The 25,195-nt window shown below is 33.5% G+C and overlaps 2 protein-coding genes across 2 annotated transcripts in view; both read right to left on the minus strand.

The window, feature by feature from the left end:
• The window catches only part of LOC136983923 (uncharacterized), a 33,258-nt gene extending 27,001 nt beyond the window's left edge, over positions 1-6,257 (minus strand). The window contains exon 1 of the mRNA XM_067280812.1: positions 6,084-6,257. Coding sequence (XP_067136913.1) covers positions 6,084-6,257 — 174 coding nt within the window. The remainder of the gene's footprint in view (positions 1-6,083) is intronic.
• A 6,171-nt stretch (positions 6,258-12,428) lies between these two features.
• LOC136983931 (ras-related protein Rab-22A-like) lies at positions 12,429-19,344 on the minus strand. Its single transcript, XM_067280820.1, has 7 exons — positions 19,030-19,344; positions 17,885-17,964; positions 13,972-14,053; positions 13,819-13,890; positions 12,864-12,987; positions 12,690-12,782; positions 12,429-12,616 (listed from the first exon to the last, which is right to left on the minus strand). Exons 1-7 carry the CDS (start codon positions 19,081-19,083, stop codon positions 12,534-12,536), a joined length of 588 nt encoding a protein of 195 aa, XP_067136921.1. The 5' UTR covers positions 19,084-19,344; the 3' UTR covers positions 12,429-12,533.
• Between the last annotated feature and the right edge of the window lie 5,851 nt (positions 19,345-25,195).

Here is a 25,195-nt window from a genome sequence, read left to right on the forward strand (position 1 = left end):
TCGGCAATGTGCCGATTTGGACCGACAGAGGGCACAGGAAAGAAGAAAAAAGCGAACTTTGAACTGGTCACTCACTTTTGGACCAATGATTACTGAGAACAGACGTCTGAACGAGCGACCAACATGAACGAAAACAAACCGAACCTTCAATTAATGTCAAGCTGTAAAAACAATGTACATTGCTGTATATACGTGTAAATAAAAAGATATAAAGATCCGACCAGACTTTCTCTCATCAGAATTGAATCATTCTCATTTGGTGACAGAACACTAAAAAGTTATCAACAAAAATCTGCTTTATTGGAGTGCACTAAGCAGATTTTTGTATGAATTTAAGAAATTTGAGTCATTTACATTAGTTATATACAATCCAATAAGAGTTTTTAAACACACATTCTTAACAAATTTTAGCTGCTAAAATTTTTATGTAATTATCAAAACATTTGATAAGCTGTTTACAAATTTAAACATAAATTTTGTGAATTCTCATGAATTTTGCAGTCAAAAGATAAGTGAAAATTAAATTATTAAAGTTGTGAAAGCAATGCTAATTATAAAACAAAGCTGTAATTTACAATGCAATAAGTTTTAGGATAAAAAGGCAACTGACCAGAACTTAAAGTAAGTTCATCTGAAAAATATGCTTGGTTTGACTCTAGGAAACTTACACAAACCTATTAAATTTGATATCATATTGTAATACAAATATCTCATTTTTTTGTTATTAGATTTTAGAAAATCTTTTAGAGAAATTTATATATTTTTTTTATGCCATCACATCAATATCAGTAACAATGTACTAACAAATTGTTAATAATGACCATCTAATATTTCTCGAAATCTTAATAAGAGAACCTGTTTGATCCATAGCTACAGGAAACCATGAGACAGATAAACTCCCCCAATAGTGTCAATGTGCAGTGTATATAATATAGGTATCCCTCATACGACACAGTTTACGTTCCTGAAAAGTGCCGTGTTATGCAAATCCACGGTATATGAAACAAAAGACTAATGCAAAAAATGGGGTTAAGTTCCAAAAGTTAACAAAATTAGGCCTATACTATGCTTTTTCATTACTAAGAGAAATATGTTTATTAAAGCAATCAATAACTAACTAACAATCACAATTAAAATTAATGTACTATGGGTTAATATTAATTTTAGTTAAATGAGGGCATTTTCTTTTTACAAAGTATTGTCATGTTCTCAGCTCTTTTGTTGATCTTGTTGAGAAATATCAGCAAACATCTTCATTTTTTTTATTTTTACCATAAAAATTTTTTATGGATGACAAAATAAAAATGTTATTAATCGAAAATTTGTTCTAGCAGGTCATGTTTGTTCGGTCAAGGACTGAGCAATTTTTCCCAGAATATGTGTTTGAATACTGAATTGTTTGAGTTGGGGAACAATTTAAGTACCAAGATACTACTGTATTTTGTTGGCCATTTTCATGAATGATTACTTACCTATGGTTGAAAGGTTAACAACACTTACCTAAAAATGTTAAGATTAATCGATAAAAATGAAACATAGTGCAGTCTTAAAGGCTAAAACCTGAAAGCAAACGACAACAATACCCAATTGATAGTGCAATTTTTTTCTTCCTTGTCCTAGTTTTAATATCAGTTTTCATTAAACCTGACAAAAGACACAAAACAAATTGAAAATTTTAATGTTCTAAAATCCATGGGCGAATTTCAGATAACACACATGCTTACTTGTAAAAAAAACATTGAATAAATGGAAACCGTGTTGTACGGATTTTCCCATTTTCAAACCACATCAGAGTGAAACCATGTTGTAGAAGTGCTGTGTTGTAGGAGGAATAGCTGTATATGCTTTCACTTTCATGGTGTAAACTCAGGTTACTGTTAATTATTTCTATAATTAAATTATAGTTAACTGGCCTAGTGCTAACTGGAAGAAAAAAAAAAACAGTTACAATTTTTCAGCCACCTGTTGTCCCAATGATTTAATCCTGACTACAGGACTGTGGCCTGTATTTATCAGCTGCAGTTCCTGTCCCATTTAATATCAAGAACTTATAGTCAGCCTAAATAAACAAGATCATTCATGAGTATTTAAATAAAATTAATAGAAAAAAAACCTTAAATTGAGTAAAAAAATTTTTCCCCGCACGTATTTATAAATGGAAATATTACCATATATTTGACAGATTGTCTTTCTACAGTTCCATTTCAAGGACACTTTCATCATGGGCCCTGTGCATCATTGTACCTGTCTAGTTACAGCACTACTATAGAGCTAGTGGAAGGAACGGCGAAACTAGATTGAGGTGCCTCTAGCAGTGACTCTGGGTAACAGAATCGGGGCTACAAAGGCAACACCAGTGTTGTTTCACCTAGTACTTTTGTACTAATCTAATATCTTTTTACTTGTTCCAGTACCAAGATACCCAACACCATTTTCCTAGTACTATTTATGAAATCCTAATATCTTTCCTTTCAATTTAGTATCTTTCAAAACATTCATTTTAATTCTATATTTCTATATTTTTCTACTTTACTTTGGCAGTAAATAGATGTTTTTATTGCTTCCTCATTCAAGTGCAGCAGTTTTACATATTTTTTTGCAATTAAATTTAATAAAAATTAAACTACAAAATCGAGTTCTTAAAAGCAACAATGATAAAATGTTACACTTGGAAACCATCATCTGTTTCAACCATACAAAAACATTCTAGTGAAGAAGATTCTGATGATGACGATCTTACCAGTGATTTTTCAATGTGATAATTTTGAAGTTCAGTACTTCATGTTCATTACTTTTGTTTCATCATTTTGTTCATTTGATTGTTGTTGAGGAATAATAGCATTCTTGCAACATATGAATTTATCCTGTATGAATTTTGTATGTTACATGTAAAACTATTTATACTTTAATAAATAGAAATTTGATAAATTCTAAATTTATATATTATTTATAAGTATATATTTAATTATATATAATATATACATACATTCTGCAGTTTAAGCTCAAAGTAATGCCTGCATTAGTCAATACAGTCACTTCTCGACTTACAACGGGGTTCGGTTCCACAAATTCGGACGCAAGTCGAAAGGGTCGTAAGTCAAGAAGTGACTGTACTTCAATAAAACAGTTAGCCATCTTACACAAGCACACGCGAAGGGTAACTAACTACACAACAAAACTAAAGATGACACAATCAATCGCCAAAAGCATGCAAGATATATATGTATATGATATATATTCCACGAAACCTATAAAAAATTGATACATTTTTAAAATTTTTAATGAAATTTTTCATCATAAGTGCGAATGGTTGTAACTCGAGAAATGTCTGTAGATTATTGGGACTGAGCAGTATTAATATTCTTATATTTATTATACTCTTAATTTTGTACAATTTAAAGGGTGGTGTGGAAGAAGTAAACTATATATCTATTTCATGGTAATAATGAAATTTGTAACTAACCATATATATAAAGGAACTTCAATAAGGACTATAGCAATAGCTAATAGTATTGTATTAATAGGGAAATTCTTATCCTCATTTCCTCAAAATACTAATTTTGCTTCTTACTCCTTTCTTCCACAGATATCGTAAATTCAAATATCACATCATATGCCAATTAATATCTGTCAGATTAACAAAATAACATAAAAAAAAGAAAATTACTAAACTTTACATTAGAGAACTAAATTTAAAATAGAGCCAACTAAGGTTAACAGGAGATCGGAGATTGGTTAGAATGCAACACATCATTATGTAATTAACCTCAGGAATTAAATTGCAGTCAGCCATTTCTTTTTCGTCTCAGGGTAGGACTATTATTCATGCGGGAACGAATAAAACTTTGTACTTGGCTGCTCAGTAATATAGGTAACACTACAACCGACCACACAACAGTTATTTTTTGAAGTTTTGTTGGCAGAAAACTGTTTTTCATTATCACAGGCAGAAAACAAGCACCGCGTCTCAGTACATATCTAACCCAGACGCTCATGTTTTCCCGAAAAAGTTTCTTTTGCCTGCGTACAGGTGGCGCTCAACGCAGTTCCACTAGTTCTGTAGGTAACTACTGAAGGTGAAATCATGAAGAAACTAGGAGGCCACAGTCATAATCATGGCAACTGCTTTCCGTTAGGATGACCACCTTTGAAGCTCTGTAAATCTGGAAACTATTTTAGTCATGTGATCACCACTTTCACTCTATTGATTGTGTGACCATAACCACAGTAAATTGGTTAAGTGACAAGCAGCTTTATCCCATCTTCACTCAACAGGGTTGGGTAAGCTCAAATATAGGAACAGAGATGTGCAAATATATTAGGGCACTCGATGCACATGGCACAGACAATGATGATATTTTAAAAAGTTTCAATACATTAAATCCAACTTGTTTTTTCATATGTTAAACTTGCAGGAGTATTGTATATGTACAGTACTTGCAAAAAAGAAAACTCTTTTGTTATTAATTTTATTTCCAAAAGTCTAACAACAAGAGTGATATTTTTATTACAATATGATATTAAATTTAATAGGTTGATGTAATTTCCTAGAGTCAAACCTAGCATATTTTGTTTACATTCTGGTTACTTGCAATTTTATCCTAAAACTCATTGCATTGTAAGTTAGTTTTGTTTTGTAATTAGCATTGCTTTCACTATTTCAATATTTCATTTTGATTTACCTTTTGACCATAGAAATTTACAAGTAAAAATATTCTTTCTACAAAACTTATAGTTTCTGATAAACAAAAGTAATTTTATCAAATTATTAAAATCTTGGAATTCAAGATACTTTTGGCATTTCATTAAATATTATAATCCATCTGTCAGCTACGTTCATTTTTCTTCATGTTATTAACACCATTGTCAAATTTCATCTGTTTCTGTTTGTGTAATATGTTCCTTAACTTTGTTGAACACATCCCCAAGCTATATTTTATGTCATTTCTTTCTAGTAGCATCCATTCAAATTTATAACACTTAACACAGAAAAAACATTTTCTAACAAATTATCAATTCAGAAAACAATATACAAGTATATTTTATACAAGAGAGATAAGATTTTTGATTTTCAAAACACAAGACCAAAGCAAAAAATGGATGGGTAAGACATGAACTCCAAACCAGGTATTTGCCACCCTACCAGAGTTACAGACCCTCCCTTTACAAGCAAAAATGTTAATGGAAGCATACTTGTAAAAGTGCACGCGACCCTTTGTGAGATATTTGTCCAAAAGGTCAGTTTTCACCGCAAACCAGTATACTGCCTATTCTCCACACTCTGCATTTAGTCGTGTGCTTTGGCGCTCGCCATCGCTCGGCATGGAGGCACCACACCCCTAAAACTATATAACATCCTGTATTCCACCAACAGTCACGTGGGCTAAACAGTTAAACACGACATTCTTAGCAGAACAATGCAACGCAAAATTGCACACTACCTACAAGTGGGTAGATTTCAGGGGGCCAAGTTTCTCTGACTTTTTGGTTAATGTTACCTATGGTAGCGAACATGGTGGCTCATCTCTGAAATAGCGGGGATGCACGTTCTAACCTAACCTATTCTAATTATTTGGTTGGCAATAATTATGGTAATTTATTACAATAGGTTAGGTTAGAATGTGCATCCCCACTGTTTCAGAGACAAGCCGCCACGTTCGCTACAATAGATAACATTAACACTTTTTTGCCGCTTTGGGTATGGTCTATAACTCTGACAAGGTCCCACTATCTCATTCAGGGATGTAATTTTACCAATGGATGGCCGACAGAGCAAAACAAAAGTAAGTATAGTCAGTCTACTTAATGCTGAACTAATTTTCTGCATTGAAAGGTTACTGAAGTAAAAATAGAAACTTGATGTCAATATACTGTTAATAGGAAAAATTCTTCGTGCTTAATAAAACATGTAATACAAAGGAATCTTAAAAATGTATAAATACTCTAAAAAAACATTAAATATTAATTAATGTATTAAGAATAAAAATTTTAATTAGAAGGAGGACATCAATAAACATTTGAAAATTTCATAGAGTTTATCGCCACCTCGCGGCTTTAAAAGTTAAAAGTAAAAAATAAAATACCGTAATATATTTTCCATCGACTTCTATACTTTTGCTGCAATTTTCAATATGAAGTGTTACATTTGAATATTCTCTGAAAATATCTTCTTTGAAACGATAAAATATAGAAGATTTACCAACATTAAAATCACCTAATAATATCAACTTATAAATTAAAGACCCAGATGCAGCCATCATAACAAATAATGTTTATAAATCATGCCGTTAGGAGCGCTACGGTGATGAATGTTTTGACAGCTGTTTTATAAATTATTTTTTTTTTTTATTTTAGAAAATATATATTATTTTATTAATATCCAAAATAATATTTGTTGATTATTACATATTATTTATTTCAATAAAAATATTAACTAATATTCTGTTTATGACATTGACTTATGATAGAAAAATATCGATGGGGAAAATTTAAAAAATTCAAATAATATATACAATAAATACATATACAAATAACTTATTCTATTTATGAAAGAATTAGCTTAAAATTGTCACAAACATTTTTCCGCCAAGAAAGAAAAACAGAAGAAGGGTATACTATAGATTACTCCCTATGGAATTTCGTGTGTTTGGGTATATATCTGAACTCAGGGGACCGAGACGAGTTCAACGATACCCTACTTTTGGACCGGAGACGAAAAATAAAAAAGTTATCATACTTTTTTCCGGCGATCGCGCGATGATAGGGAGTCGCTACGTCGGCCTCGCTATCGCGATCGGGAGTCGCGTGGCTTGCCGTTAAAATTGCCTTTAGTAGACGTTTTCCCCTTTTTTTACTTTGTTCAAGAACTACCGTGAATCGATTACTAGTTTAGCACATGGCGGCGTGTGGTGGCGCCCATACGAGAGGTCAGTCGGGCCGCCATGTTCGCTGCCATAAGTAACATTAACCGAAATGCCGATCGCGCGATGATCGGAAGTCGCGTCGCTCTCTTCGCTCTCGTATCGCGTGTTTAACCCTCCGGGAGATAACCGTAGTCCGACGTCACGGTTTGCAGACTTTACCGCAAGATGGCAATACTAGCAACTACGGTGCCGTCTGCATGAGAGCATTAAAAATGTATGGTAACTTAAAAAGTGTGATAACTTTTTTATTTTTCGTCTCCGGTCCAAAAATAGGGTACCGTTGAACTCGTCTCGGTCCCCTGAGTTCAAATCTATAATCAAAGTCCTGAAATTCCATAGGGAGTAATCCATAGTACACCCATTGTTTTTTTCTGGTCGTTAAAAAAAAAGCACTGACTGTGACGCGATCTGACTGTCGCAAAGTACAGTCAGATCGCGCTGTGTTGGTCAAAATTTCTCACGTCCATTGCCATTGAATAGGCTTACCATAATATTTTTTTCTCAAACCGGAACAATTTTGAGAAAATACTCGCAACAGAAAATTATGCCTACTAGGATAAGTACCTGTGATTGAAAAGGCTAAATAAAGTAGTTGTTAACAAAAACAAGTTAAAAGCAATTTTTAATAACTGAACTAAACTTATATTAAGTTATTTATCACTAGTGTGAACTTTTTCAAAAAATTCTTTGTCACTTAAATCAGTACATTTAAAATACGACAATACATTTGAGGAAGTTCCTATTGCTTGCCTTATGTTTCGCACATTTCAAGTGATTTTTAATGTTTGAATACCCACCATGAGTTACTGAAAATTCTGAAAAGCACAGTTCATATTTCACTTGGTCAATATGATCACAGCCTTTTTTTCAATCATCAGGAAAAACATGGTTTCTTTTTGGCATTTTAGAGATTAAAAGAATTTTAATGTACAGTACAGTACGAAATAATTGTAAATACCGACCAGCAATTTGAACTCCACTAAGATATGACATGCGCAGCAATGACGTGGCTAGTGTAAGTTTCAGTCTTGCCAACTCTAATTGAAACAAAATATATATAAAAAAAAATGAAATAAAAATATCTGGATCTCATAGGCTACGTGCTATTATAAATTCTGTAAAAAATAAAACATCTAAATTCATTAGGCCATATGCTTTAAATTTTGGGGAAAACATCTAAACAACATTAAAAGTACTTAGATCTGGATACGAAATATTTAGATTGGCAACAGTGAGTGTAACAGAGGGGTAAATTGCCAAATCGCCATTTTACTTGAAGCTGCGCTATTTTTACTTGTATATTCGGCACTTATATTTTACCAAACAACCGGGACAAAATGATAAACTGGCCGGGACGCTGGGACAACATCGTCAAATCGGGACGTCTGGTAAGCCTACCATTGACGAATATTAAAACTTTTTAAATAAACAATTTTACTTCTCTGTTCAAAATTATATTTTGGTTAATGTTACCTATGGTGCCGAAATGGCCGAATTTCCGGTCGCCATTTTGAATCCTCTCGAGACTGCGCGGTAATCGATGGTTCAAACGGAGCGGACGCGCGTCCTAAACTGATCTAACTTATTTCAGTAGATTAATGTAATTATTACTCACGTTAATGATCCTTTTTTTCTACGTTTCTTCCCTTACGAAGTCGACTCCTTAGCACATGTTGACGATCTTTTCTTTGTTGTGTTTGCCTCCTTTTCGGTTAATGTTACTTATGGTTCCAAAATGGCGGCTCGTCTCTGATTCCAGCAAATAGAAGGAAGGAAACAGTGGGGACGCACGTTCTAACCTAACCTACCTATTCTAATAATTTTGTTGGTAATAATTATGGTAATTATTAGAATAGGATAGGTTAGGTTAGAACGTGCGTCCCCACTGTTTCCTTTCTTCTATTTGCTGGAATCAGAGACGAGCCGCCATTTTGGAACCATAGGTAACATTAACCTTTTTTTCTGTTTCCTATTTTTCATTTTGTTTTATATTAGAAACTGGTGCGGCGGGAACAGACTCCGGTTTTATCCATTTCGGTGTTCTTCCGGTACCTGGATATGTCATACTCAAATGTTTGGTACAATTCTAGGTCCGAATGACGCGGTTGGGACTTTAACAGAGCTGTAGAGCATACTGATAGGAACAAAAAATTAGGAATAAATTTCACCTGAATAACTTGGTTGTATAAAAAAAACGTAGAGAAAACTTTCGTGGAGTACACAGCATGCAACGACAAACCTTCGCAGACGTCGCACTACCTATTAATTTGCATATTTCCACGAGAAACAGTCACCTACTACGTCATATTTAATAATTTGCATATTTACGCACGACCACATTTCACGGTGCATTCAACAAATTTACATATTTCGTCACACGTGTTATTAGAGAGCTCCCTCTGTCAACGTCTTCACCGAATGCCCTGAATCGAGTTTACCGGAAACTCGGCCATTTTGGCACCGTAGGTAACATTAACCTACATTTTTTCGTGCATCATTTTTTATGTTTGTTATACATCTGATATTATTGAAATGTTTAGTATACAGCTCATTTATTAATTAAACAATTTACAATTTTTGGATATATCAAAATGTTTTCATTGACAAACATTACACAAAATTTTATAAATTAAAACAATTAAAAATAAAAGCTATTTTTAAATTTTATATTTGCACATTTAATACACACAAACTTCCATACGTTTAATTTTATTTTTATAAATATGTACTGTACGTAAAATTTACAAAACGAAGCTGAATGAGCCATGCGATCAAATGATAAAATATTTTAGCACTTTTACATAATATATTTATATATATATATTTTTTAAATTTAATTATTTGGGAAAGTTTATAATTTAACCTAGGCCTATTTTTTTAAAAACTAAATTTTAAGTATTTTCCAGTATTATTTGCATAATTGTTTAATTTATTATGAAGTAAAATGTCTATCCATTTTTTTCTGGTATTTATATTTATAAGCGAACATATTGGTAAATTTTATGTATGAATTTTTGACGCACATTTTTATAAACTTGATTTGCTATTTTTAGTAACAATCTATATATCGCACACTAATATTTTAATTAAACTTACTCAATAATTTTTAATGCTTTTTCAACAATACTTGGTTATTCTTAATGTATTAGGATGACCGTATCTCATTTTGTATAGTTTTAACAGTATCACAAGACGATGCCTTTAGTTTCTTGAAAATAAAGAAAAACCCAAACATTTTTTTCTACTTTTAGATTATGGGGTGGACAAGCCTTGGCACCCGTGCCACGTTTGACGCTGTTAATTGGTTTATTCGGTTAATTATTCGGTATTTCAAGCACTTTAACAATATTGTAAATAATTATATTTGAAAATTAAATTATCATCAAACTAAATTTGTAAACCTATTTTTAAATATAATTCTTGTAAACAGAAAAAATTCACCAGAACTCTATTATTGATTCCATTGCAAATGTCTAATGTCCGATTAAATTAAAATACGAATTATGATTTACCAGTGTACCTTCGGCTGCCAATATAAAGTTTTTTAATCTCTAAAATTGGCGTTTCCAGTGGCATGCCGTCATTGGAAGCGGTGGAAACGCCACTTCTCTTGTATTTTCTAAAATATAAATTCCTTTCTCGTCTATTGTACCAACCTGTAACCCGTGCCACTTCGGACTTAGATCGTGTCCCTGACACCAACGGACTTCGTGTCCCGTGCCTTACAGACTTGTCGACGCCAATGTCCCGAGGCCACCTTCGATCGACCATCGAAGAACCACATCGACGCCCAGGACGTCCGAACGGTTGATTGTCCTAACGTAAACTATTTTGTACATAGTGTATGTTTATTTTACGTTAAAATAAATGGTTTTTGTCAGATACTTGTCGCCTTTCTCTTCCGCCACCACGCACGTAGGAATGGACCGTAGACCATTACTGACGCGCAATTAACTGATTGCCCCTGGAAGTCGGCTTCTTACAGAAACACAGCTTCCCTATCTTTTTTTTTTTTTTTTTTTTTTTTTAAACTCTTTCCGCCATGTGGGCACTAAGAGGGCCTCTTAGTAGGCCCATTATGGGTTCGGCCAGGCCCACAATGGGGCGACCGGGTGGTGAGGGACGGGGCCCGACATATCCGAACGGACCACCCCCCGAAAAATTCCTGGGGATTATTCGACCCGTTCGGATTCGATCCCGGGTCCCCCAGAGCGGTAGGCTGCCACCTTTACCGCTCGGCCATCCGGCCATCACAGCTTCCCTATCATCAAATATCACGGCACGCCACTGGGCGTTACTATTTTCAGTGCGAGGACTCGGGGATGTGTATGAATGCGATGATGAAGTTTAAACGGTATATATATCCGCTTGGAGTGGTTATATCTGTGCTCCTAAATCATCTCTTGGCATGCAAAGAAAAAACAGTAAATTAAAATGAGCTATTTTGAACGACGAAACAGAAAATCTCTTACCAGGCGCGGATCTAGGTTTTTCGGGGCCTAGGGCTTATTGAAGTCCAATGGGGCCCCATTTTTTGTTAGATTTAAAGCCCAATTTAAAGATTCTTAAATTCATTTATATATCATTATTACTATATTATTAATATTAACTATTTTTTACTATACGATAAGTGCTCATTGTTAATGAAAAAAAGTATTTAAAACTTATGATAATTCTATTTTTGAGGGCTCTTGACACTTGTAGGGAAGAGAGATAATGAAAAGGGAGAATTTGGATAGATAAAGTTAAACGAGAAACGTGGAAATCAATACCTTTGCCTTATATACATACAATGTAATATATACAGTATATATATATATATTACACTGTATATATTATATATAACTTTAATATAACTTAAATATAACTTTATATATATATATATATTATAGTCAAAATAAGTTATAATTTATGTTAATCAATGAAGCAAAAGCGTTGGTTTGTATGTTTCTAATGTTTGTTTACAAATTTTATATTGGGCTCTTTTCAGTCGTTGCAACTTGTTATTTAGAATATTTATTTGTATTAAATCATATTTGAATTAAATTTAATAATCTCTATTAAGTCAAAAATGTATATAATTTAAAAACTGATTTATAAAAAAAAAAAATTACAATATAGATTTTACACATTTAAATCAAATTTGTTATATAGAGTTATAGATATCACTGCTATATTTAGTCATTTAGATCACATTTCTTAATTAGAAAAATAAAAAAAAAACAAATTTAATTTCAAATTTCTGTTATTAAACTATTTCACAAAATCATTTACTTATATTTTGTGAAAATGTGAAAAAAAAGACATTGGGACAAGGCCATGACAACTTAATTTCTTTGTTGAAATTCTACAGACACAGGGCAGACACGATTAGACCCATACACTGGGCTATTAACCACATTAATCACCTGCGATCTGTCCGACATAGGTTACAGAGCAAATTCAGACCTTCAGGATGATGATTTTCTCAGAATTTGAAGAGTGAGTTAACGTGTTCATGCCGCAAGACTTCCTATTATTAATATGATACATAGAATTTAGTGATTCGTGGATGTTTAGGCTTTTATTTTATGAAAGTTAAAAATGCTAACTGTATTTTAAAATAAAATTTCAGCAGCACTTTTGATTGTTTTTTTTTTCTAGTTTTTCGACTTCGCAAAGGTGTTGGGTTTTCTTTCGATGAACTGCTTGAGCTACATTTCGAAAAGCAAAAATAAATAAATAAGAAATGCTTATAATTAAGAAATTTATTCTAAAATTTCATACCAATTCTGAAAAACATATCTTGAATATTTGTATTTGATCGCGCACTTGTTTCGAAGAAAAATGCTCCCGTATCATCCGCATAATTTTTTGCAACTAAAACAATAAATTTGCAATTTAAAACTTGTAGTAAACATTACTATAGCTTTATTATATTATTAAAATAATTTCTTTTACGTTTTATATCCACTCTTCGACTCTCTTCTAAGTCACATTTGTTACCTGCTATTGCCACAACGAGATCGGGAGAAGTATAAAGTTTGACTTCCTTTATCCAATTCTTTACGGATACGAATGAAATCTAAATAAGACAAAATTGACTTAAATTAATTCATTACGGAAATAAATAAAACAAACAGACTGATTTATAATATTTAAAAATCAGCATTGATTGCGATAACCTATTATAAAAAGGTATCAATTCTGTAGAATTTTGACAGTAGAAAAGGTTAAGTTATGGGTATAGCTGATAAAACAACCTAACACTGGGGTTTAGTGCCTGGCCAACAGATTGGCCAAGTGGAGTTTTTCGAGTTTTCTTTGCGAGTAACACCTACATAAAGGGCAAGTCTTCTATAGTAAAGTCCTTCCAGGAAGCACCCCCTTTGCAGATTGCCCAAGTGCCACTCTTAATTGCCTTAACCCATCAATCTAATTATTTTCCTAATGCAAAAATTAACTTTAGAAACGAATAATTCAAATCATTCTAACATTTATCCTAAATTACAAGCTTATTTTTTAAAATTTTAATAAACAGAAGTTACTAATGTATAAACAGGTATTACTACCAAAGTGTTTATATAGCCTACATTTTTCGAGATTTCTTATTTTAAAAATGTGTAGGCTATATCCAGTGCATAATTTAAAAAAAAAAAAAATTAGAAAGTATGCATGAGAACAAGGTTACTTACTACTTGTCGTATACAAATAATTATCTATAGAGAACTTAAGTTAAAGTACTTGCATTAGAAAACTATTTAAAGGATAATGGCTGGCAAAATTAAATTTCTATGGAAGCGAATTGGCAATAAGTGGATAAGTCATGGATTTAAGTATAAACCAATTAAGTATCGATATATTTTGTAATAAATCTTCTAATATAAGAATTTTTATCTAAATTCTATATACTTACTGGATTAGTTATATCGTAAGCAACTATAACAGCATTTGAGTTCCGATAATATATAGGTATCATTGACAAATACTGAAATTAAAAATATAATAATTGAACTGCTTTAGTACATATACTGTGTATATATTCATTATTTATAAAAGAAGGAAATACCCTTTCTTCTCCAGCCGTATCCCAAATATGGATTTGATATGAATATCCTTCAATCCGAAAATGTTTAGTTCCATACGCAACACTGAAAAAATATTTAATCTAGATAATTATGTCATGGATTTAAAAAAATAAGCCTAATACAGGGGTGGCGAACCTGTGGCACATAAGGAGAAATCATCTGGCACGTAACGTATCATACGATTTCGATTTATCGTCTATTTTTTCAATGGTCCTTTCGGTTTATCACCCGAATTCTAACCAAAGCATATTCGTTTAATTTCTTTAAATATCGTTATTAGAAGTCAAACTTTGGCACGCATAAACATCTTTAAAGTTGGGTATGCTTACTACTTGGCACGCGAGCTCAAAAAGGTTCGCCATCCCTGGCCTAAAGCAATGAAAAGTAAGTAAAACTAAATCAAATTTATTTATTCTTATTGCCGATTTTATTAAAATGACAAAACTAATGCTAAATTCTTTATTACTCCGCTACTACGATTAATATATTGCAACAAATACGAAAAATAAAAATCTTGACTACAGAATCATTGCTGGCCGTACGCTTGAGGAGGTTGAAACGTCTGCTACCGCTCTGGGGACCCCGAATCGTATCAGAACGTTAAAAAAAACCTTCCTGATACGATCCGTGAAAAATTCCTAGTATCCGGAATTTCTCGCGGATATTCGGGCCCAATTCTTCACCATTCGGTTACCCCATTGTGGGCCTGGCTGAACCCACGATTGGCTTGAGAAAAGACTAATAATGCCACAGAGCAGAAAAGGAGAGAGAAAACTATTCTTTTTAATCATCTATTTATGAAAACAATACGTGATTAAAAATGGCCTTTCTTTCGAATGTATCATTGTTTTTTCTGTAATAGGCTACCCTGTAAAGTAGCCTAAATGCGCTTCTATTCGAACATTTAATGTTACTGAGCCAGGCAATTAGGCCAATAGAGCTTTATAATATAGACTAATTAGTCTAATATTTTTATTTCCTCATCATTTATTCATTAAAATTTAAATGAATTAAGCCACTTAGAACTAATATCACGACTGTACTGATTTAACTATCATTTTGATACAAGTAGGGAATTCATCACTTCAGATCTGCATGTTATGATAATAGGCCAAATGAGCTGTTAGTCTATCGAAGCTGGTGGATCCTGGTTCTATCCATCTTGATGTCCATGATTTATCATAGTACAAGTCAAGATATTGTTGCCTATTCCGGTCGACCAATTGCGTATCTGCCACACTCAATTGTGGGCGGCCGTATAAACTATAATGTGATGGATCCTTGTATTAAAACATCAAACAAAGTAACTCTAAGGCTGTGTTTACACAGTTGACAAATTATTGAAAACACATGTCATTACGATGTATTCATTAAGTCCAAATGCAAGCGTGTATGATGGCGACGACACGACAAAAAACTGTTTCAACAGTTGTTTGAGTTGTGGAAAGCTACAACAATATGGCGGTATTTTTATGTTAAGACTAGGATTGGTCTAGTGCAATCAAAGAGTTGTGTGCATCAGGACAATTCTGTCGTCGCTCATCACAATGCTCGAGATGATGATGATAAAAAAAAAAAAAAATTGGGGTCTTGCCCGTTTGTCTCTGTCGGTCCGTTCGTCTTGTCTAGTTTGTCATTGTGTTCGTTTCCTTTTCGCGTTGTCTGTGTAGCTGTTAAGTAGTATTAAGATTCGCAATCGCGTTCAGTTTTATTAGTATTAAGTAGATATAAGTCTTCCTACTAACAGCCACTTGGCACTAACTTCTACACTTAGCTATTCGTGGCGGCCCTCAATTATTGGTGTTCGCTACACTCAGGTTTTCTTTTAGACCCTTCGGGGGACTACAGCCTTGCAACATAAAAACTGCGCGCCAACATCAAACATAGAGGATACTGTAGCCATATGTACGCCGTTCAGAGCGATCCTATCTTTCTCTACTGTCTATCTCCTCTCCCTCTTCTTCCCCTCCCCTTTCCTTACCCTCTATTCTGCCGGCTAAACACTTCGTGTTCGGCCGATGTCTTTCTTGTATGTATGTATGTATGCATGCATGCTCGAGGAGACCTCGCCTTCGGGCTTTCCCATTCCCACTGCCAAATGCAAGGACGTCTTTAAGCATTATATATATTTAATTAATACGGATATTTTAAATATTTATAAATGTCTACATTTATAAGAGTCAATTTTAGAGAGCTGTAGAGAGACTGGTTTGCAACATTGGACACCAACACGAGAGCTCATTTCGTGTAGTTTCGTAACCTGTAGAAAAACGAGCTACGAGACACAAATAGCAATTACCTATAAAAAAAGAATTAGAAAAAAAAATGTTCAAAAACTGCTTAAGCATATACTAATTTTCCTAGTAACAATACCGTGTCTTCTTTACGTACAAACCAACTACGTAACTGTTTTGTATTTCAACCGTCGCTGTGTAATTGCTAGCTAGAGAGATGATATGAAAAGATGTGTTGTTCTAACAATTTGTCGACTATATGCCTGTAGCCTAAATTTTGGAAAGCTATTAAGACTTCTGTTCAAAATTAAAGTCAGATAAAAGAATAAATTCTGTAAAAGAATAGTTAACAGTTTAACAGAAGTCAACGATGTCAATTTGACCAAATTCTCATAAGTACCTATTCTCATCAAATGGTATTTAGTTCTCATGCTATATTTAATTTAAAACTGTGAAGTCAGACAGTATGGAAAATATAATTAAAGAGCATTAAAAAAAATAAATTTTAAGATTTAATTTATGAATACATTTTTTAAAACAGAATTATTATAATCGACTTAAGATTAATATGATATTGTCACTGATAGTTAAACAGATTTTAATGCATTTGAATTTTTTAAAAATTTTTCCTGATTTTCAGATGTTTTTTGTTCCTCTGTTGTTTGTTCATTTTTTATTCTTGTGGCACTTGAAAAAGGCCAAATGGCCACAGTGTTTTTAAGATTAAAGATTTAGCTGAAAACAGTAAACATCTAGTGAAATATAAAAGTAACAGATATACCGGTAGATTAAGTTCTTTTGGCGTGTTAACCATCTAGAATTTTTTAATGTAACTTTATATATTCTTGATCCTGGTAGATTTAGCCATCTTTACACAGATCAATTAACATTGGGAGATAAAATGTTACCGATAATGAGAGGTTATTGATTCCTTTCTTTTTGTTTTGTAATAAACGCATAAAAATAAAGTTTGGCTTAAATCTGCCAAAGACGAATGCCTCTCGGGAGGATTTTCTATGGGAAACTGGTCCCTATTTAAGCGTTAGACACGTGAAGAAAACCCACAAAATTCCATGCCGCCAGCCTATTGACGAGATGTCCCACCAACCAACCAACTGTCAAAGTATTCAGTGATTTTATCCACTCGGCCATCGTGGACTTTTCAAAAATTAGCCATTAAATATTTTCATATCAATATCCGAAATTTATCCGTAAAATATTTTTTAATTATTATACGTTTAACAAATAGAACTCATGTTTGCATTATGACTAATCTTTGTTACGAAGAATTTAAAACTTTGGGACACGCGTTTTATTACGAATACACTTCTTAAAATAATAACACTGATTAATGGCATTGAATCATCAATTTTCTCTCTTAAATTTTGATACACGGAACTTTCGTTTCAGTTATTTCCTGTAGTAATGTCTGTACATAATCAAAAGATAAGTTCAGTATGTAATACGAAAGGTATACATGAATATAAACTGATTTAAATTGTCAAGTTACAGAAATGAGACTATTGAGGAAATTTTTTAATCTATAAGCAAATTATATAAGATTAAAACATATAAAATCACACAATTCTCTAATGAGAAACTTAAATTATACACGAAGAAGTGAAATATTTAAATTTATATAGCCTATATATCAGCTTACCCTATAGAAGGCGGCGTTAATGGATTATACGTATTATAAATTAATCTGGTAGCGAGACATGTTTTACCTACACCGGCATTCTGTAAAAATTCAAATATTACAATTAGAACAACATTGCTTTATTTTAAAATACAGTATTTTGTATTCTATCAGAATAAACGTTAATAATAGCGGATCCAGAAATAGTTAGAGGAGAGACTTAAAACTTTTTTATTGCCTAACAAAAGTACTCCAGCTTTACTCGGGAAAACCCTCGGAAAGGGGGTGCAATGCGCCCTGCCCACCCCCTATTCGCCCTTGAACGTTAATGTATGATAATAAACGAACTTAGGTCGAGTAGTCTGATAAAAACGGAGTTCTATTATCCTCAAGCATGTTTATTAATCAAAAGTGCTGTTGATATAAATTACACTACAGCCGAAACAATTATTGTACAATGGATAGGGTTTGTCCGGGACGGTCCACGATTTTTCCTGTTTTAACCCTCAAAAATAGAATAAAATTTGAAAAAAGGGATCCTACTTAAAAACTGTCCCGGTTTGGGCAATAGGCTAAACAATACAAACAACGGTAAGACAATTATATACAGCATATGTAATTACTATCCAATAGTTAACTACAATACGAGAGAGTCCATTAATGACGTTTACAGTGTAAAGGGGAGTGAGATTGCCATCATTATGTGCAATGATGTACTTTTAGCTTTCTCTACGCAGACTTTTTAGTGTTATTAGTAGCATAGGAACCTCTTATTATTAGTCATATGGATAAACTATCAGCAACTATTCGCAGAACTTTTTAGTCATTTCTTCGATGTCAGGAGGCCCACAAATTACTGTACTGTACAAATGATTAAAAGGAAGGAGGTTTGCAAAAAGTATATCATTGTACACGACAGAGATAGGGGGCGAAAAGTGATTTAAAAAACTGTACAAGTAATTAATGGACAGCACCTAGGTTCATTTTGTTTCATTAGGCCTATTATTATTATTTTTTAAATATCTAATCAAACCTGTGTTGCAACACAAGATAAATGGAAACACAATCAAAATTCCTACTTTAAAGCGATACTTACAGTAATACTTTAATTCGAAATTTTATATTATTGTAAAAAGTATACATGCAATTAATAATAAAATACTTACACCGATCAGACACACTTTCATATGACGTACTTCCGAACTGCGCTTTTCTGCCATACGACAATTAATGATTCCTCAACCTTTAGATACCAAAACTTTCAAAATTTCAACGAGGGTGACGATGACGACGACGAGTTCGAAGTTTAATGTCACAATTAATCGTTATTCTAGCTTATATATCACTTCTTTCAATGCTTTACAATCAAAACTGTCAATAGAGCTATCTGTGAAAACGCTCGAATACTGTACTGGACTGTACATTTATCAACACTACCCTTACATTTATCTGATAGATTACTTACTCACTATTTGCAATGTTAAATAGACGAACAAATTATTATGTGAATGACTGCACGTTTACTAAAATAAATAAAAAATAGTTATGCAAACAAAGATTTAGCTACTTATGACTAAACTCAACCTGGGGGTCGCGATCCCCGAGGAGATCGCGGTGATATTAAAAGGGGGGGAGTCGCAAAACAATAATGAAATCATTTTATGAGAAAAAATCATTTATTATAAACGTATAAACATTTTACATGTAAGAAAAGAAATTAATGCGACGGTTGCATTTGTTTTTCATTTAAAATTTTCTCCATACGTGGATCTACGTTAGAAACACACAAATGCAAATTGTTTTCGAGTGATAAAAGACGATTCCTGTATTTAGTTTTTAGCGCTGTATTTAAAAAAATTTACATTTATAATTACGGTCAAAATTCAATTAGTAATAGTAAGGCTTACTGTCCTTTGGGTGGGGTCGCGAAATATTAATTTTATTTATATTTACTATTGGGGGGTCGCGGAGCTAAGAAGGTTGAGAATCGCTGGACTAAACAATTAAATGCCTAACTAGTAAATTGTTATTATTTATTAATAGAACATCGTATCATTTATATGTTTAATATATTTTTAATAAAATTAGTTAGGGAATTAACTTAAAAAATTTGAAGAATGTTTCATCAAAATTATTATTTTAAATTAACATTTTGAGTATTGTTATTCCCCTATTTGTATATTTAAATATAATAGATCCTTAAAATAAATGAACATATGGTATTAAATACATTTGGCGCAAACATGTGCAAATAGAAATCAGAAATTTGCGTAATTCGTTTACAAAAATAATAAATGAATTGATTAATATTTTATTAATTAAATTCAAAATATACCTAATTAAAATTAATGCTTGCTAAATAACAATACACTAAACATAAAATATTCACGTGTTGATAGAGCTAGGAAACGAATAAAAATCTAATTTTAGTTATTGGAATGTTTAATGTTAAATTGTTATTCAAATTTGCAAATGTTTATTCATATTCGTTGGCTCAGTAATTCGATTAATCTCTTAAAATAAGTTAAAATAAAATTCAATTTTAACTATGCTTTATAGAATATATATTAAATTTTTATTCAGTAATATAATCAATGCGGATACGTGACTACAATGGCTTAAGCCCCCCATTGATAAAAAAAAAAAATTACTGTATTTGTTCGAACTTCGGATCCTTTGTCCTTTTGTTCATAGAGTGTACTGCTATTTGCTTTTACTCCGAAGAGAAGAGAGACAGGAGAGCTGGCCTTATAGAAGACGGCCGGAAGAGACACGAATGGAGATAGAATGCCTTCCGGGAGGACTTTTATGGGGAGCTGGCCCCTATTTAGGCGTCATCTGCAAGGAGAAAACCAGGAAAACTCCAAGCTGCCAGCCTGTCCAATCGAGGCGCGAACCCACAACCGAACTTCCCAGTGTTTAGGGTCTGAACTTCGGATCATTGTTGGCACACATTAATAAAAGGTGCTCATTAATTATTCAAATATTTTTAAGTTTGGAGTCAGTCCCCTTTGTGTTCTTTTGGATCTATTACTGAATATAATAACTATAATTTATTGTAATGTATTTGAGAGGTTACGGCCGAAGTTTTCATCTCTAAAACGCGTAAGTTCGCCTTTAGGGGGGTTTTCCGATTAATTCCCTTTTCGTCGATGTGGACTAAGCCTCTAAGATCTGCGCGTATGTGGGTGGCGATTTTAAGAGGCAGAGAAAGACAAGTGTTTCACAAAAAAACCGTTTATTTTTTCTGTTGATTATGCTTACATGTTATTGACAAGGTCCTAAAATTCACAGTCCTGTCCGTCTGAACTCTTCGAGAGATCCTTTTTTCCATCGATGACGGAGCCCCTGGGCGGCGGCGAGTTAAAGTTCGTTGAAGAGAAGAAACCCAGGATAGCGGCAAGCGGAAGCACGTAGAGAAGAGGGCGACGATCCCCTAGGTATACTCGAGAGGAAGCTCCTTTGTTCTTGACGTCAGAGGTTTTATAATTTTCTCAGGATCGAATTATTTCTAATTGGTCGGGCTTTCTCTTCCCCGCTTCGCTATTAGTCTCTTACCTGTCTCTGGGTGAAAAATGAGACCAATATAGGTCACGAGAAAAATCAGCCCGGGATGGTTTATTTGACACCATCCTCTCAACTATAATCGCGCTTTGATGATGTCCCATTCTTTACATTCTCGTTTCGTCTTTATTGAGTCTTAAGTTTTAAATTATTCCCCTTTTAATTTTCCTTTATTCTATCATTTTATTTTTCCCTCTATTCGTTTAGAGCGACAATGTCAAAGTCCGGTGCCGTCGACTCGACACTTATATAACTTATTAGAGGCTGCAGCAGACGTTTTCAACCCTAAACGTGAACATCGGACGTCGAGCGCCGCCATCTGGCTGTTCTAGGTTGATAATGGCGTTCGCTACGTCTAGCATGGCGAGTAGAAGTTCGGCCTAAACTTCATTTTTTTTGTGTTTGGAGTTAAAATTATGACGTAGATTTTAAAATAATGATTATTTAAACATTTGTGAATAATATTGTAAAGAAACAGACGATTTTAATCCATAAATTATTTAATTACTCAAAGTTTTAGCAATTGATGTGAAGTGCCTATAGAATTCACATATAGGCTATTTGTCTTCATAATAGCTTATCATAATTCTGTAGGAGTAGGTTTGTCTTCCACGGTATCTTCTACCAACAATAGCGTAATTCGTTTGTAAATTTTCTAAAAATAATTTTCCGAGTTGCTTTCGAATTTACATAAGCCACTACTTCCCTCGACAAAAGTATGAGATAGTCCTATCGTCCTATCGTACGGTAGGAGACACGACGCTAATTAAAAATAATTATTTAGTGTTATTAAACATCCTATATATACTTTAAAATAGTTTAATTTGTTTATTTACCTTCGCTGGTAACATTCCTCATCGTTAAACGTTTCCGCCATTTCTCAACAATATCCCATGAGTCAGTGCGCGATGTTTACGTGACTCGTGGGATATTGTTGTGAACGTGCGCTGCAACGTATTTTACTTGGAGTTCAAACGTCAAACGTGTACTTCTGCTTGCCGTACAAGTTTAACGTTTGAACTTCGGCCGCAACCTCTCTATTATCTCGAGGTTTTAACTTAATTAAGTTTACATTTCTCTCCTTTTTTGGACTATTTCCGGGACCTCACAAACGTGAACGTCAAACGTTGAGCGTCACCCTCTTGCAAGCCTAGAAGTTTGACAATGGCGTTTGGAATGTTGTTGAAATCATGCTCGACGTTCCAAACGCCATTGTCAAACTTAGGCTTACAGGAAAGCGGCGCTGAACGTCCGAAGTTTACGTTTTCGCGATGAAAACTTCGGCCGCAACCTCTCTATTGTAAACACTGATGTATGGATAGTGCTTAGACCAGGGGTGGCGAATCTATAGCACGCGTGCCCAAAGTTGCACATATCAGACGATTTTGATTTATCATCTGTCTTTTTCAATCATCCTTTCGGTTTATCTTCCGATCACCCTTTTTTCAATTGGCTCTTTTACATCTATTCTAATTGAAGCATATCCGTTTAATTTCTTTAAATATCCTTATTAGAAGTCTAAGACTTTGGCACGCATAATGGGGGTCGTGTGTATCTCCAGTAGGGTCGGACTTAATGACGATTTTACTCGTTGTTAGAATTTACAATTTTTAAAAAAAAAAAAATAAAATTCATCCCTTCCCTCGAAATTAAGCTTTTTGCCATTTTATAATAGTTAAAAAATATATAAAGTTTTTAAAATAAAATATAACAGATGACGCCACCAAATGTCTCTGGGGATAGTTAAGCAACTCGTTGCTGGATTTTTTTGTTTGTTTCTTTTTTAACTTTTTCTGCCCGGTTGGCAGTAAGAGGGCCTCTTTCTGCAAACTCATTATGGGTTCGGACAAACTCACAACGGGCTGGCCGGGTGGTGAAGGTCGGGACCTGACATATCCAGACAGACAACCCCTGAAAATTTCCCGGGATTTTTACACCTGTCCGGATTCGAAAATGATATTTCATTCGAAACCTAGCAAAATACCGATTGTTACGCATAACACCTTTTATATTTGAAAATTTTAATACGGTATTGAGAACTGGTATTGTCCCGGAGGAATGAAAGAGTTCGTTATTAGTTCTAGTTTGTAAGAGTGGATATAAGATGGTTCCTAAAAATTATACAGGTATAATTCTGTTGTGTCGTGTTTCAAAAACTTTTTGCAGAATTTTATCTTATAGGTTATTAAGAATGTTGAATATGAGGAATATTTTGTAAGAGAATCAGGCTAGTTTTTGTACACATTATTTGAAATTTACTAATTTATCAGGATTACATTGCATCATACTGAAGTCAGCAACTGTATTTTTTCGGCGAAATATTTGTCCTCGAACGTATGGAATGTTCTTGAATTTTTCTTATTCTGTATTCTGTTGATGTATCAATACTTGTCGACAGAAGTTTAATCAAAAATTACGAATATACGAGCCAATAAAGAAAAAATAATAATAATAGAATCCACATTACAATCGAGTCATGAAAACTGTGGTTGACTTTGACGTCATCAGACGAGACCTACTCGATTTTCATAACACTTCCGGAGATTTATAATATTTATTAAAATACTGTATATGGAAAGTAAACGTTTTGAGAAAATTGTGAACAAGTATCACCGTTTGGTTACGAATACAAGTACTAAATGCTAAAGTAAAAAATTGAATTTTAAAATCGTCTGAGTTAATTTTAATTTGTTAGACAGATATGAGTAACCAGCTCAAAGTATTCTTCGTTGATTTTAATTAATAAAGAAGTTTTACTTTCCAAGAACTTATGTCACAAATATTTTAACATTGCAGATATAGGACTTTAGCTCAGTCTTACCATATGGTACTGTACATCAAACCTTTCTATGGGAATAGGGTTATGAACTGATATATAAGGGTATGCGCATACATGTACGGAAATCTGCCGATGCCATTATGAAACAAGGACACGGCTTAATGATAACTTTCGCCTGAGGCAAAACCAAGTTTTGTCACTTCTTCTTCCAGAACTTTTTTTTTTTTGAACAAAGACCGTTCATTTTGCCACTCAGGGCAGGAGCTTCATCGTCTCAACCATCAAGCCGGCCCTGAAGACAAGCATTGATAAAATGAAGAAAAAGGGTGCAATTTGGCCCTTTAAAATAAAGGACAAGAACAGTGTAACTAAAATAAAGGACATCTGGCAACATAATTTAAATTAACTACACTATATCCGATTGTCCAGCAATAGTGTTAGCGTCGCATAAACTGTGCGTGTGTGTGTGGATAGATCTCCATCTAGTGTCCTATGTCGGGCCCCCGAAAAAGCCCTAGGAATTTTTCAGGTGGTGGTCTGTCTTAATATGTCCGGCCCCATCCCTCACCATCCGGCCACCCCATTGTGGGCCTGGCCGAACCCATAATGGGCTTGCGTAGTGCCCGCAGGGTGAGTTTTAAAAAACAGGTTACCTTCAGGCCTGTCCAAACCCACGATGGTCATGCGGAAAAGGCCCCTTTTCTACCCAGAGGACAAAATTTTAAAATTAATTTTTATTTTTGGCTCTATGTATATCTATTTGTTGTTTGAACTGTTTTTTTCTTTGTAAATAACACCTTATCTGATGAAATAAGCGGTGATAACAAAATTCGTCATCGTCATACGATTAAACACGATATTTCAAAACGATAATAGAGAAATTTTTGGTTCGAATCGCATCCAGAGCATTTATTTATGCATATAAAATAATTTGTACCTGTTTTTTTCAAATTATATATATATATAAATAATATATATATTATTATTTT

The sequence above is a fragment of the Centruroides vittatus genome, unplaced genomic scaffold (genome assembly GCF_030686945.1).
Source record: "Centruroides vittatus isolate TY-2023 unplaced genomic scaffold, ASM3068694v2 contig_897, whole genome shotgun sequence".
In the NCBI taxonomy this organism is placed as follows: domain Eukaryota; kingdom Metazoa; phylum Arthropoda; class Arachnida; order Scorpiones; family Buthidae; genus Centruroides; species Centruroides vittatus.

Bases quoted from the DNA above. Each gene is read 5' to 3' on its own strand.
- LOC136983931 (XM_067280820.1), bottom strand. From the start codon at position 19,083: ATGGCAGAAAAGCGCAGTTCGGAAGTACGTCATATGAAAGTGTGTCTG. The intron at 14,054-17,884 runs GTAAGCTGATAT...ATATTTTTTCAG, and splicing joins TTAACGCCGCCTTCTATAGG to TGTTGCGTATGGAACTAAAC. The intron at 12,783-12,863 runs GTAAAAGAAATT...TTATTGTTTTAG, and splicing joins TCGAAGAGTGGATATAAAAC to TTGCAAAAAATTATGCGGAT.